The sequence below is a fragment of the Stegodyphus dumicola genome, chromosome 1 (assembly GCF_044657685.1).
Source record: "Stegodyphus dumicola isolate Sdum_Otavi_A_Nest chromosome 1, ASM4465768v1".
In the NCBI taxonomy this organism is placed as follows: domain Eukaryota; kingdom Metazoa; phylum Arthropoda; class Arachnida; order Araneae; family Eresidae; genus Stegodyphus; species Stegodyphus dumicola.
The window spans coordinates 45,829,049-45,845,438 of record NC_140768.1 but is presented as its reverse complement, the minus strand read 5'-3'; the positions used below and the strand labels follow the sequence as shown (position 1 = coordinate 45,845,438).

General features: G+C 31.1%; 1 protein-coding gene across 5 annotated transcripts in view; it reads left to right on the top strand.

The window, feature by feature from the left end:
- Positions 1 to 3,008: 3,008 nt before the first annotated feature.
- Positions 3,009 to 16,390, top strand: part of LOC118182087 (fasciclin-2-like) — a 113,206-nt gene continuing 99,824 nt past the window's right edge. For 3 of the 5 annotated variants that reach the window (XM_035351373.2, XM_035351376.2, XM_035351374.2), the window contains exon 1: positions 3,010 to 3,321. In XM_035351373.2, coding sequence (XP_035207264.1) covers positions 3,273 to 3,321 — 49 coding nt within the window. In that variant the 5' untranslated portion in view covers positions 3,010 to 3,272. Of the gene's footprint in view, positions 3,322 to 16,390 lie in introns of all 5 variants that reach the window. The other 2 variants (XM_035351375.2, XM_035351372.2) reach the window with 1 other exon arrangement.

The following is a 16,390-nucleotide window of genomic DNA, read 5'->3' as shown; positions in this document are numbered from 1 at the left end:
ATATATCATGGACAAAATTTTATAGCTTACTGGATGCTATAACGTCTCTGATTTTATAGCTTACTGGATGCTATAACGGAGTTAAAAAAAAGTCTGAAGGCTTTCAGATTTTATATTACGTCCAAAGGTTCTTTTTTAACGTTTTGTGTGTTATCTTTATTTATTAAAGATCATGTTCTTCTCACTTAAGCTGTAAAATTCAATTCAGCAGCATTATCACAAAATAATTTAAAAAGAGCATGTCTTTAGAATTTCAGATACACAGTCTCGCGCGCTGGAGATAAAAATGTTTTTCATTTTTTTCGTACAGTTTTGCCTTTGAAATCGTTGAGTTTGTTAATAAAAAATTCTTTAAAGTTTTACAAAATATGAAAAAGATAATTAAACAAATTCCAAATTTGGGCTTTCAGACGCCCATATTTGAGTGGAGGACAACGTTATTCAAAATTTGATGTTTCTAGGTAGCGTTCTTTTTCACAGTGCGAGAAGTATACATACATTTATGCAGATGTTTTATTATTTAATTTCTTTAAATATAATGCAGGGCTTTATCTTTAAATATATTACAAAAATTTAAATATATTTGTAATAAATATAGGCAACAATTTGTGAAGTTAAACGCCGTTTATGATGGTTGCTGAAATACTGGAAATACTAAACAAATACTGGGAATAAAAAATACTGGAATAGCTGAAAATATTTGTATCGAATATTGTATTACGGTCTATTTTGTTGACTTGTTTTCGTTAAGGTTGACATGAAAAAGTGTTAATTGAACATATGATAATGCACCTAAAATTCGTATAAAAATGTTAACGAGTTTATTTACCAGATTGTGATTATTGCATTGTAACTACAGTAATTGCGCAAAATCATTTTTCGTAAAATAATAGCTTATTTCTTGAATTGTTATTTAATTAAATGTTTATAAAATTTAAATTGTACGCAGGATAAAATAGTATAAAGTTACCTTTGGGGGGGGGAGAAGTATAACAATAAATAAAAATTTCTTAAAACTAGGTGATCGGCGATTTTGTGGCATTATAATTTAATTACAATCGTAAAAAATTCTATTTGATATCTGCTTTCCAAGTTTCAAAGTGAGGATAATAATAAATAATCAGCTGTAGTGGAAGTTACAACATTAAAAAAAAAAAAAAAAAAATTACCAACTAGAAAGCAAAGTAATTCATGAACTTGCTAGAGAGATGCCAAGGGAATTTTCAGCTTAATGTTCATTTAGTAATCAATTATTTCAACATAAAAATATTTTAATATTCTGATGATTTTACTTTTCTATGAAATATTTTAACAGAATTCCCATTTCTAGCCATTTTATATACTTGATTGTTATTCAAAAAATGAATAGTGATAGTTAGAAAATAAAGTATTAAATTAGTAATTTATTAAAATGTTAAGAAATCATATAAGCTTAATTTTGCATTGCCACTTGCGTCTTAGTTCTCCTTGTAGCATTAGGTGTATAAATACTTTTTTCGAGTTCTAAATTTTACCGTCAGAAACTCCAACATAATCTGCTCTTGCTTTAAATGGAAAGAAAAATATGCATTTCTGGAAAAACTTTTACCTTTCTGATTATTTTATGTTTCTACATATGTAAAAAATTTCTCCACTGCTTACAACAGCGGCTAAACCGAAAATGCCGCTAATGCATCATCCGGATCATGAAAATAGAAGGACGCTCACTGCGTTCAAATCATTACGTTTGAAATGTTGCAGGTAGCTGTAGATATCCGCCTCGCTCAGAAGATATAATTATTTTTATATAATGCATGGAAACAATTTTATATACATATAATTTTCAACTAACTAACACCCTGTTGGAAATATACAAAGAATATACCTTAAAATAACAAGTTTTTGTGAAGAACTACATTTTACTGCGGTCTGGCACAGATAGCGCGGAGTGTTATAAGGCTGAATCGGAAATCTAGGTTTGGCGACTTATTGCTCTTTTGTGAAAGGGCTTTTCAAGAAAAATTTATATTACCTAATACTTTATTTTCTGTAGTTTAGAGGGATATAGCTACTTGGTATGCTTTAAGTTACATGAATGTTTGATAATAAACTCTTTTTCACAAAACTATATAGAAATTATGTAAATAATATAAAAAATTGTTTATTTTATACATATATTTTTGATAAAAGTATATTCAGAAAGGATACAGCTTTTAATTCAGAAGAAAACTAACTATTGATATTAAGAACACCTGCACACAGTCTTATTGATCATAAAAGACAACTACAAAGAGAACGAACTGATTTATGCAAACCCTCATATATTTTCTGCTATAAATTTGCAAAACCTCGCTTGTTTCCTATAAATAAAAATGCCGTTCTGCTAATTAAGAGCAGTTTAACATTCTAAAAATGTTTTGGTAAATTTTTATCGAGAGATATTATTTTTTTGGAATATTTACTCTGATCATAATTTCACACAAGTGTACAAGGGAAAAAATTTAAAAAAATAAAAGGATCTGTATAAAAAGCAAACTAAATTGTAGAATTGTTGTGATTAGAAAAAATAATTAAATTAAAGGAATAAAATTAGAATATTTTAATAACTGTTAATAATTCTCTTTTTTAATAACAGGTTAAAAATCGTTTAATTAGCATTAAATTTTTTAAAAAAATTTCATGATAGAGATATGAAAAAAAAACATATCCTTACAAGTATTGCTTTTGTAAATCTCCTCCTGCATAACACATTTAGAAATTACGAAGGAAACAAATCCATCAAATTTTAAACTATTATAAATTTTTTGAGAGAGTTAATAATTAACTCAGATATACAGTGTATATAATCTGAATTCAAGAAAAAATAATGTTAATCAGAATTTAGAATATTGGTGATAAAATTCGTTATTTTAGATTTATTTGTTATGATTTAGAATTTCAAATTTTTATGTTAGGCGATTTTTGGCATCATTCTTGCGAATGGCGATGACAGCGCGCTTTGCTATGGCAACCCGCTTTGACGCTTGCACCGGTTTTTCACAGTGCAGTGGGAAGACGAAGAACTATTGGTGATCGCTTAGCTTTCTTTCTACTGTTAGAACAGTGTTTTTGTTCTTTGTGCACAGTAAAATTACTAGTCTGCACTGACATTTAAATATAGTGCCCTCAGTAAGGATTATTCTTAACACAAAATTCTGTTCTGTATAAATTCATCCCAGCTTTTGTGATTCTTTGAGGTGTTTATTGTTTCATCAAAACTGGAGAGCGAGTGGTAGCAGACCTCTGGAAGAAGGATGCGGGATTTCAAGCGAATAGGATTGTTATTGTTTGTCGCAGTCTCAGGTAAATATTTTTTTAAAGCCATGATTGTTGTCATAGGTTGAAATATATTATCCATCCAGATATTAATGGAGCCTATTTTGTAATTTTATAAGCACGGAATCGTATGGTCCGTGAATATTCTTCAGAATGTATTTTTCTTCTTTTTTTTAAACTCGTCCATAATAACATTTTGTAGCAGTGTAAAATACGTATTCTTTTAAACTGTTTAAATATTTGTTTTGAAAGTGAGTAAAGCAATTCAAATTTTAGCCTTTAATAACCATTTTCTATTTACTTATTCTAAAGCACTATTTAAGATGAAAAACAGTATAAATCTGTATACATAATGTATAATATACTGTTTTATGTAGTTATTGCTGATCTGTTTAGAGAAAAATGTTGTTTTATAAATAACTTCACTATCGTGAATCTTTGATAAATACGATGTTGAGGGGAATATGCTATGGAATTTTAAGTTCTATTTTTAAAAACTGAGGGGGAAAACTGTGCGGAGCTTCTTTGCTCCTTATTTATAATGTTTTCTATTTGTTAATTGTTTATTATTGGCTTGGAAAATAAAATACAAGTTTTTGCGTATTTTAGAACGAAACAAATACTATAATTCTGTTACATAATAAATATTTCGAATTTTAAAATTATCATCATCTATACACAAAATTCATTCACATTTGTTCAAAAATTCAGTTTTCAGATTTATTTCCGGTAAGAAAACATGCGAAACGCTCAACATGACTGGTAGTTTTGCTTCGAAGCTGTATCGTTATAATTCCAGTTCTCCGTTTATTACGTTACTTTTTAAAAACTTCACTCAGAATTTTATTCAATATAAAAGAATATGTATGAATGGGTTCGTGTTATATATTAGGGAGCCCTCGAACATAAATTTTGGTATAATTTCATTTGATGCAGCGTTTGTAAAGATCGGTCTTGCTCATTTTATTTTATAATGCGATAATTGTCGTGCAGAATTCGTGATACTGTTTTAATGTTTCTTTTTATGAATTTTGAAATTACATTTTTTGCACATAACTAGAATTTGATGAGGGATCGAAATTTAAATAACTTTAAAATTTAAATTAGAGAAATTGGTAATTTTGAAAGACCTTGAATACTTGTTTGACTTTGTGTTACGTATGTTCTAAGCAACGAAAATAAGAAAATCGCAAATTATAAAGTCTCTTAAGCGATTAATCAACGAACAAATTCAGATTATAAGTTGCACTGATTGTTAAACCGATTGAAAATCGATGAGAGTCAGAAAAATATGTATTGAATGTAAAGTTCTATGCCTTAGTACTGTGGTACATGCAAGTACTTTTGCGTAGAGTTCTAGACTCCTAAGCACTAAGAATTCCCCCCCCCCCTCCAGTTTTTCTTGTAGTTTGACGACGAGAAAACAAGCCTGTTGTTACATTTGGAAACTTCCGTGTAATTCATTTTTGAAGAGGGCTTTGAGACTGCATTATTGCCATCCTTGAAAATCTTTCCTACTATTAAAATGAAAATTGAATAAATGCTTTGAATTTGAAATTCTAATAAACGCTTTGAAATGTTAATTCGTTTGATTACTTAATATTCCTTATTACAGTGTATGCTTCTTCCATCAAGGAAATATTTATAAATCTTTAAGATTTTATGTTTCATCTTAGGGAATGAAGAAGTTTGCTATGAATTTCCATTCGTGCTTGGATTTTAAGTATAACTAGTTGCAGTGACTACTTTGATAAAATTGAAATTTTGTTCCGGGACATGCAAAACATCTGATGCAGTAGCTTGTATGTTATAAAACTAATTTTAACAGAATTCCAGACTTTAGAGACAGGTGTTTAATATAAAAGTATGGAAAAGACGAGATATAAACCTATTGGTGAATAAATTTCATCGTCATTTATTATTACAAAGCTTTGGAAAGTCACTTAAGTTTTAAATGGAATTTAAAAGATAAATGATGTAATGGCATAGTGGTTCTGCCGATCGAGAAATCCTGAATTTGATTCCCCGTCATTAGAAAAACAGTGGCGCCATCTAAAGTAGAAAGAACCTGGCCATTGACTAGCGTAGTGCGTGCTTAGACAGGAACGTACCCCAGCCACACTGACTTAGACAGTTCTGTATTACTTAGCTATTGCAGGCGCAGCGTTGCCACACTGTGTGATGTGTAAAGTTTAAATAGAAAGCGATTAACAGCTTCTATTTAATAAATTAATTATTAATTGCGTATTTGGTTGCATTCGCCTATATAACGAGAATTTTTTTGAAGCAGATCTTGAATAAGTTAATAAATTTCGAAAGCAATTCAATAATTTTCTGATGTTAGTTATTCAGAAAGAAAAAAAGTAAATAAAAGAAGTTTGAAAAAGATTATTTGTTAAAAATTACTAAAAAACGTAACGCTTGTTAGAAATAAGTGTGACTAATAATGGATATCTGAGCTTTGTTTCGGTTGGTTATAGAAGGTTAAAGAAAGTTTCGGTTTTAAAATCGTAAATTATGTATTAATTAAATAATTAAACTCAGAAATCCGTAATTCCTAGATGTTTCATTGAAAATTTTGAATTATTATTAAGTTCCTCTCTTGGTGTGAACAGTTATAAACGTAAAATTTCTGACGCTATTAAGACATGTAAAACAGATGAATTAATAAAAATGGCTGGGATTCCTTTATTTTTACGATGAGTGCCTCCTTGTAACTGCCAAAACTAGTTGGGGTAGTTGCTGCACACTAGAAGTCTTTCATCGTCCTCCTAGTCCACTAGAAGTCTTTCATCGTCCATATTTTTCTAAGCATATGAAAGAAAATCGCTGTTTTTTTTTTATTTAAGTACTACTGAAGTGTTCAAAGACTGTAAAAAATTCCTGTATTGTAGTTTAATAAATATTTGTATAGAAATCTAAATGGAGAGTTGTTTTCAGCGAGTTTATTTAAGCGTGTTGTCACCTAAAGAAAATCCTGTGACAAGAGGAAAAAACTGAGAACATATATTAGGTCTTTTATGCTACTTTATTTGTAAAACCAAAATATTATCTGAATAAATTAAAAAAGCCATCAGTTATTTATAAAATGTTTCATATTTTAGAACAATTGGTGGGGGGAACTAATTATGAAATATTATAACTATTGTGTTGCCATGAGCATAAATATGTGCTCCCGATATCCAGACTTATATAAAAAATAAAGGTTATATGTGTTTTTCATGAGATAGCGTCCTTCCTCATTTATTTTCTTCTAACCCGTAGCAATTTAATAATTAAAGCAAAAATTATTTATTGCCAAGTAAGATCCCATTGACGATATCACCACATACTCTTCTCGATGACGAAGTCACATATGCAGTACCAAGGCCCTACCCCGTGTGTAGCAGATGAAATGGAATTCTTGTGCTAGCATAAAATACCTTACTAGATCAGCTCGTACCACCGCCTTTTTCAATTCTCTCAGAAGCCTGTTTCTAACGTGAAAAATTTTTGAACGGTCGAAGAGGTTTGGCAGAATGCCAGACAGGGATGCGTTATTCATAGTCTAATAGTGCCAGCTCAACATCATCTCTGTTTAAAGGTGTCATTGAAAAAAATCATCATTTGAAAAAACATCTGTTCCTTATTTTCCGTATTAATTATAAACATAATAATCCGAATTTTGTAGGTTTTGATGAAAAATAAATATCATTGGAATTTTGTTTTCATGTTATATTTCGCTGTAGAATTTACGCATGGTTAAAACTGGTTACTTTCTGTTTTAAAGATCAAATATTAAATTTAATGCGAATTTAATACATAAATTATTGAAACTCAAACTTTTTTGTATTATATTTAAAAGAAATAAATTTCTTTTATAATTATTAAGGAGCGGGAAGGATCTTTTTATGAAGATGCTTATCACCCCGCCATCTTTCTTCTGATTTTGCCATTGGTCGTATTTAATCGCCGAGTACAAAATAGAGGAAAACCGGTCTTGGACAGCCGTCATAGATCTGGAAAATTATTCATCCGTATCGTACATTTATCCAACGGTCTAACATTAAATAAATACGAAAGTTTAAAGGATAAAATCAACTCTTTAGCCCAAAGGAGCGTTAGCTCGGAAGGGCTATTAATTTCGTTATGGCATTTTACGTCAATTCACTTTCTGCGTTGATTCACTTTTCAAACTGTTGTTACCAAATATTATCGCCCTGTGGTCTATTTAAAGAAATTAAATAATGAAGAATTTGCATAAATGTATGTATGTTTCTCGCATTGTGATAAAACAGCGGTACTTAGAGCCATCCAATTTTGAATAACGTAATCCTCCTCCGAATATAGGCATCTGGAAGCCCAAATTTGGAATTTGTTTTATTATCTATTTCATATTTTGTAAAGTATTTATGAGTTTTTGATTAAAAACTCAACGATTTCAAAGCGATCAATGGCAACACTGTGCGGGGGAGGGGGAAATTTTTATCTCCAGCGCGTGAAACTGGAAATTTTAAAGGATATGCTCAGTTTAAGATTATTTTGTGATACTGCTGTTGAATTGATTTTATGTGATTTAAGTTTTTGATTTTATGTGAAGAATATGATATTTAATAAATAAAGGTAACATAAGAAACGTTAAGCGCTCCTTTGGGCGTAATATAAAATATGAAAGCTTTCAGATTTTTTTTTTTTTTTTTTTTTTTGCTTAAATACGGTTGATTCATTTGTTACAATTTTATACATGATTTACAAGGCATGACTGGCATGATTATTGCCATAGGTAACACTAAAACTACCATGTAACACAGAAGTTTCCTATTATGGAAATTATGTTCTTCACGATGATAGCAAACTTTGCTAGTGGATGAATCTATATTTTTTTCATAATAAATTATCAGCCTACCTATTAGACTTGAGATATCATGTATTTTGTAAATGGTTGTACCAAAACTGATATTTGTATAATCCGTAAATCGGGTTGTTTTGTGTGGAGCAAAACTAAGCAATTTATGATAATAGGTATGAGCATATAGCTATCATAATGTATGATATTTAAATTTGTATCCTTTTTTTTGTTTTATAAATATAAATATAAATATTGAGAATTATTATTTTTTAAATTTATATGTGAGAGAGTTAATAGTTAATTATTATATGCCCCACAATGACAATAAAAGAATAAGCTATGCTCTTGTGTAACTGTCTGCTTCAGATTTACATTTCGTATCAAGCCGTTATTAGGCACCTGCGGTTCCTAGACCCACCTGGTTCAGCACTGTATTAATTATGTAGTTTTTCTTGTCGCTCGATTTCGAACGGGATAGACAGTAACCAAGTCTAATTCAACCGGACCCCACGGGAACCCGGCGTCTACCCGGTGACGAATTCATTCAACTTTTTAATGATACTGTAATTCCAGCTGGAGGCCTAACTAAGAGGATCTCCGATTACTTAATTTGTTATTTAATTATGGTTATTATTATGATTTTATTTATGTATTCTCATTTAATTTAATTTTAGGTGTAAATTATTTATTTTTGTTTATCTTTCCTGATCGCTTTCCACAGTTCTGCAGCACTTCTGGCTGTAGAAATTGAGCTGCTCATTGTAACCTAATCACTGCAATGGCAGCTATTCCTGTCAACGCAGACCGTAGTAAACCTCTTTTATTTTACCTTAAGGCAATTAATAAACAATGATTAAAAATACTGAATTTAGACTTTTCATACATTTGTGTTAAATCTATATCATTAGTTTTCGGTTATTGATTTCTAATGGAATTTTTCTGTATCGTTATTTTAAATATATTTTGTAAATTTAAAGAGTGACAGTGCCGTTTCAAAAGTGTTATTATAATAAGAGTTGTTATTCATATTTGCAATATTTGGCATAAATGAATTTAATAGCAAATTCAGGACTACTACACGTTTAAAATGAAATGCCACTAATGGGCAAAAAATTATTTATTTTAATCATTTTGAATTTTGAATCTGTTGAATTGCAAAATCACAACATATCTTTAATCAGTTGTTAAACGTAATAAGAAAAGAAAATCGAGGAGGGAAATATTTGAAATTCTTGGCTTTGAAGTGTTTGCATCTTTTGTATTGCGATTTTGTTCTGTTACTATTACTTTTCGCAAGTTTTTTGTAATGTTATATATATGTTTTTTATTGTAAGAAAAGATTATTCACGTCAGCAGGGGTGGTCTTTGTGGGCGTTTTCTGAAAATGCTATGCAGAAGAAAGGAAAGAAGGCTGAAGGAACTGGCTGCTCAGAACACGAGCATATAAATTTCGAAGTCTTTTGGAAAGCTGCATACGCGTATTCAAAGCTGGTTATACTTAGTTTTAGGTCGAGGGGGAACCTGAAATTCCCACACTTTGCCACAGTCTGTGTCGCTTTCTCATTGGAAGCTAACAGCCCGTGGTTCCCCACACAAATGCTTTACCTGTCTAGTGTTCCCCGGCCATTCATGCTTGGTCGGTAGAGATAGGGAGCAACTAGTTTGGCGAGAACGCGCCATCTTCGTAGATTACCAAAAAAAAAAAAAAAAAAATATTTTTAATTTGATCTGTTTGGAAAATTTTGTCTTGCAAGTATTTTAATGTCTGCTGTCCTAAGAGCTTAAAACATCGTTGCTGATGAATTAAGAATCTATTGTTTGTTGCAGTAACGGTCTTCAGAGCTCCAAGTACCAAAACTTCCGTCAGTGAAATAATTGTGCCACTTGAATTCTAAAATAAATTGCATTTATTTTTTAAGAGAGTGAGCAAAGTGTCAGTAAATTAAAATAGATTTCTTTAAGACCAAAAAAATGCAGAAATTTCCAATAATACGTAGAAAATCCAGAGATACTATATCATTTCATTCTAAGTAGAAATGAATTTCTATCTTAAGTTATTGAATCAAAATTTAGTAAGACATTTTGAACTTTTTTAAATACTAATCTTCTGGTTGAGATTCACTGATTACTGTACGTCAGTGTAATTTTTACATATTTATATTCTAGATGTATTACTAGGAGACTACAAGGATTCTTCAGATAGATTGTTTGCTAATGTAGAATGTTGCCTTATTTGTCGACTTAATAATACTTATAGCATAGTCTGTCGTCAAAGAGCAATAAGTAAAATTAGAAATATTCAAAGAATATTTTGAATATATGAGTTTTAAAAACCATTCGACCGAGCTATTTTTTTATTCGCCATAGTTTTTTAGAAATAATTAAGTAACACACACATATATATATTGAAAGGAAAATGAAGATCGGATGCATAATTTACACTTTTGCGGAGAATCGTCGTGATTCATAACACTTGTTAACCTTTGCCTGTTTGAATTTCTTCTCTTACTAGTTTCTGAACTGTGTATTTACTTCTTGGTGAATGCTTTTAATCATATGTGCGTACAACATATATTCAGTTCCCTTATCATAATACCAACATCTTATTGATGAATGAAGTGTGATAAGAACTTTCTCCAAACCTCTGCCTGCTTCCAGCTTATCTCAGATGGAAATTCGCAAGAAATACTGAATTCTCTGACCTACTGTTTATTTTTGAGCCTGTGCCTCTTTTACCGTGTGGTTGGTATCTTTTTATTTGTGAAAAAAAAGTTGCGAAATTTAAAACTTAATGTTTTGTGTGCAGTTACGAATGTTATTGGTTTGTAGGAAAGTGTCTCTACCACTTTTAAGAGGCAAATTGAATTTTACTTCTCTGGAAGTGTAAATTCTGTATCTTAGTTACGAAAATACGAAGAAATAAAATAAACTGGAGTAATAAATTTCGAATAATTATTTGCAAATATTACTTTGCGTTTTATTTAGTTTTTGAAGCTATAGTAAACCTTAAGGTTAGTAATATTTGCTCTTCCACTCTAGGTGAGAACAAAGGAGATATTTTTGATGATGAAGTAATGGGAGAGAATTTCAAATATATATATATATATATATATATAAAGGTTAGCTTTCATTGAAATTATATTTATGAAAATCTAAGCATTACATATTTAGAAACTTTTTTTAAATAATATCAGTCCATCATTTCGTGTTTGTTTCTTTTTATAAAAATGGCATGAATATGGTATTAGTATGCGATCTTACATTGTTATTTTATACATGAAACAATAGATTTGCATATGGAATACAATCAAGTATTTCAGTACTTTTGCATATATTCAAACATCAGTTAGTGCTTCTATAAGAATTACTAAAGCGAGAGCATGCTCAAGTCTTAACCTTGCGTAGCTTATACATAGAATATCTCCTTAGAGATTCTTTGGCTTATAGGTGCTGGCGATGGTTTCTAGTACTATATTTCCTCATCTTTCATTTACAGTAACCCTATATTAAATCTACCTGAACAGGATAGTTCTGTGCAGGCCGAGGGCTGGTAACCTCCATTACAAAAGATTTGGCCTTGCATTCTGAATCTGCAGCCCTCCGTATGTGAATGGAGTAAAAGAACGTAAAATGGAACTTACAAAGAGAAAGTCTTTCTCCTTGTGCATTCCAAGTACCCATTAAAATTCTCCACTAAAATTCCTGCAGTAAAATATAATTTGACAGTATTGTATTTATTTAACTTCCTGCTTTATTTGAACAACTGAAAATTCCAAAGGCACTATTAATGTCATAGCCGCATTATTATTAATATATGGGATATTTATTTCCAAAAAAGAAATCGTTATTATTAATTTTTGGGGTCTGAAAAACGTGCAGAGTAAATTGGGTGTCATAATGGAAATAACTAAATCATATAATTTTTCCCCCACAAGGAGGTTCATATGTACCCTCTTGCACTGTTTGAAGTTCTTTTAGTCCTATTATTAATATTTTTCTTTTATATTTATCCCTAATTAATGTCTTGACAATCTTTTAAATAAACTGTTTTTTATCTGTTTTACTCTACGCCAGGAGTGGGTAAAAGTAGGCCCGCGGACCGAATGCGGCCCATTATTTGCTTAATTCTACCCGTTATGAAATCCTGGCCAACTGCATTTTCATTTCTTTCCTACCCGATTTTGTACGCAAACTACAGAATTGCCAAATTTTTACATTTGCTACTACAGACTTGTTTACTACAGCAGCACGAGTGCATATCTATTGTTACCGTGGCATATGCTCATGACTATACGAGCTGTTAACCTAAGCTGAGATACACTACATATGCTAGAAAGCATGTGCATTCGCCGAAGAATGTAATTGTCATTTGTAGAAGCTTGGTGCACTAAAAGAAAGATCATCTTGGTCGCACCTCTTGATGCATGTGTCTAGGGCCAAGGATTCTCAACCACGGGGGAATTCAGTCCTCATTTTGAGCTGTTTGAGTGTTTGGTTTTAATTTATGAATATGAAACTAATAAATTACTTTTATTCAAATGTTGGTAATTATCAACATTTTCTATACGTTTTGTTGTTTAAATTGTAAAACACATTAAAATACGTATCTAAATTAATGTGTATGTATTTTTTGGGTTTGAGAAAGCAGGATAGGATGATGATTGAGAACCACTTTTCTAATCTCTTGCGCTATTTACATGTATTCCGTATTTCAATACTTCCACTGCCTTAGAGAGCCATTTAAAAACTTTGTGTGGCGTCTATAAGTAAGTCCACATTGAAAACTGTTCATCGAAATAATTGACTACTTTTTATACGATATGAATATGAAAAAGGTCGTAAGACAGATTGATTGTTTGTTCTACCTTAATAAACTACATAACAATTTAACTACCTCTTTGTGTACGCAAATGCATGAATGAGAATTAATTGGTAAATCTAGCTTGCTTATCTTTTTAGTGGTTACTTCACACCTGTACTAAAATTTAATTCATTTGTTTAAAGATATTCTTGGTCCTTTCCCGTTTCCTTGTTGATGAAATTGCAACTTCACTGCTCTGCTTTATGTATATACATTTTTCCTGTTAATTTTTATAGCCGTCAATTTTTACATTAGTCTGTATGTATTGATTTATTAATAGTTTCTCTTTATATCTTTATTTGGCGTAGAATTTTGATCAGACTTATAATTTTCAATTTGTTTTTCCAATTTTGACAGCTTCGAAATTTTTCTAGAAATAATTAACAGAAATATTCTCCGTTTCGATGTAATTCGTATTAATTTGCAATACAGTAAAATTTTCTCTTATTTTCGAGTATGAATGGAATCAAGCCAGTTTCTGTGAATATGTGGAATATAACGTTGAAAGATACCAACTAATTAAAAGATGTAAGATATGTTTACAAGTCTAAATTTTAACAAATAGATTTGTAACACGTTTTTTTAAAACCTATTAACATGGCGTTTGTCTTCAAAATTTATTCATTCCTTTTCAAATGAAGCTTTTGGCAAACAAAGGCTATGTTTTTATTTTATTTGGAATTTAATTATAAAAATAATTATTAAAAAATTACTATTATTTCGTAACAGATTAAAAACGTGAACCTGTATTGTTCTCAGACTAACAGAAACATGTGGATACGCCTGAAATACTAGACCTATTATGATGGTGTCATGAATTGTTCAGGAAGTATTAGTTTTCTTTCGCAACTTGGCATAAAAGATGTATCGATATTTATAAGTGGTGCACGATACTTAAAGATTTTACGCTGGTGCGAAAGTGCAGGAGTTACTTGTTTCGGATTTCAAATCTTGGTCGTTACCATATTAGATTATGACGCATGCAACATTTATGAGTAAGGATGCCGACAAGCAAATTAGAATCTGTGTGTTAATTATTGAGAAATTATACCGGGGGCTGCAGTCAAAACTCGCTATCTCCTGAAAGGTTTTTATGCATATTAAATTATGAACACTTGTCGGCATCTTCTGCCAGCAGCCCGAGCCTCAAAGAGAGTGAAAGTAATGATCTGTCTTTTATCATCGCAACCATTCAAAAAATTTTAAGATTTTAACCATTTTAGACCCAGTCTATTAGTGACCACTCGCACAATCATGTTTATTAGTTTCAATAAAAGTGTGTCAGGTACTAAATACTTCGTTCTCTATGTCAAATGAATGCGCTGAGCTACTAAGTGTTCCACGCGTATTTAAACTGATATGATTGCATCCAAAGCACCTGAGCAGTCGCGTTTTGCTGAATGGCTTGTTTTATAACTTCATTTCTTCAACATTGAACATGTGTGTTTTTAAAATAAAATTTGTATTAAAAAATAATTTCTTCCAAGAACTGGTTACATATTTGCAAAGTGCTTACGAAAAATATAATTCCATTAGGATGTGGAAAACCCAACCATACTAGTTATCTAAAAATTGTTCTGTATTTGGTAGGTACTGCATCATTTGATATTATACTGTCAATTTGTTGTGAGTTATCAAACAGTAATTATATTTTAAGTCGAAGAGGTTGGTGGTAAGAATTCTTGGTTTATTCCGGGATCGTACTCTTGTCCCCCCATGTGCTTGTTTCTCTAAAAACTGAAGTACTAATCATAACAAACGAAATTAATAAATTAATTATTACTGATCTCACAAAAAAAAAAAAAAAAAAAAAAAAAAAAAAAAAAAAAAAAAGGGGGAATTAGTCTTTTTCCGTAAAGTCCACAAAATTTAAGGAACGATCGTGCCTATCTGAATACGCATCGTGCCTTCGCCTATCTAAATGAAATTCTCTTCAAAATGTTAAACAAGCAGAGAAATATATATTATTGCATCGCGTCAAAGAATTATCTTTGCTTGTTTGAAAATTTCTTAATTTAAATCCAAAAATAATAAAAATGTTTCTCCAAAATAAAATATATATATAATACTATTTTTTTAAAACTACTGTACTACTACTTTAAATGGGCAGTTTTTTATCAACTACATTATTGTATAGAACTTTCCTATTCATTTACTTGGATTACGAGACATATTTATGTACGTCTTTCTTTTCCTTTGTCAGTTCATTCTACTAATTGGCAAATGCAACATAAATTCATGTTTTAATAGGGGTTTGGATTTTATCACTGTTTTTTTTATTGAAAAACTCTGAACGTAGACTATAGAGCAGGCATGGGCAACTTTTTTTGGCTGCGGGTCAAAATCAATTAAACTGTGTGTATTAAAAAGACATATCCGGTAAACGGTATTTTCATTTAAAGAAAATTTTCTGGTGAATAATAATTATAGTACGCTTTAAACTTTAAACATAAAAATGAAAATTATAATCCTAATTATTATAAAAACAAGCATAACTTAATGAACTTGTTTTTTCTCTTCGATATAAATGAATTCCCTGATGCTGAACTTGTGACGTTAATTTAGTGAAGTTTGGCTAAGATAAATACAAGCATCTAAATTTTAGCTTAAGCTGCTCCTGTTCGTATTTAAAATAAATTTCAGGTGTGAAAATATTTGCTGCCATTTGTAAATTGAACCGAATGTGGACAAAATGAGAAAGCCAATCTTATCTATTTCTCCTTGAAATTATGCTACAGTTTTATACACTGAAGTGCCGCTGAATTAGGGATAGACATGGCTATGCAAATTTTATAGCTCTGCTCGGTATCTGTGCTCACGTGAGAAAGCTGTAGTAAATGCACATACAGCTAGTACTATGGTTGTTGTTAATCAGTTGTTTCAATTACCAGTATGGGTAAAACTTCTGATTTAGACAGCTTCAGTCTAGGACAGATAGTAGGCACTCGACGCAAGGGCCATTTTAGTTTCAAAATCCTCAGCGGGTTAAGATTTTCAAGGTCGACAGTGTCAAGAGTATACCGAGGATATACGGATGCCCTGACTAGCGATTGGGCAAATTGCAAAAGACAATTAACCTACAACAAGCGTGGTGTGAGACGGCTCAGCCGTATTGTACATAGTCAACGAGGCCAAATATTAGCTCAAATTACCGCCCAGCTGAATTAGGGCGTCAGTCGTGCAGTCAGTAAAAGGATCGTGCAACGCTCGTTTCACCATATAGGCTTCGGAAGCCGTAGACCCACGAGAGTACCTTTGCTGAATGCATGCCATCGAGCTGCTTTTCTTGCCTGGGCAAGATAATACTGAGAATAGACTAGTGGACTTGAAATGAGTAGCAAGGAGTGATGAGTCTCGATTTCGACTAATTAAATACCGATGGAAGGCTCAGAATATGACGTCAGTCT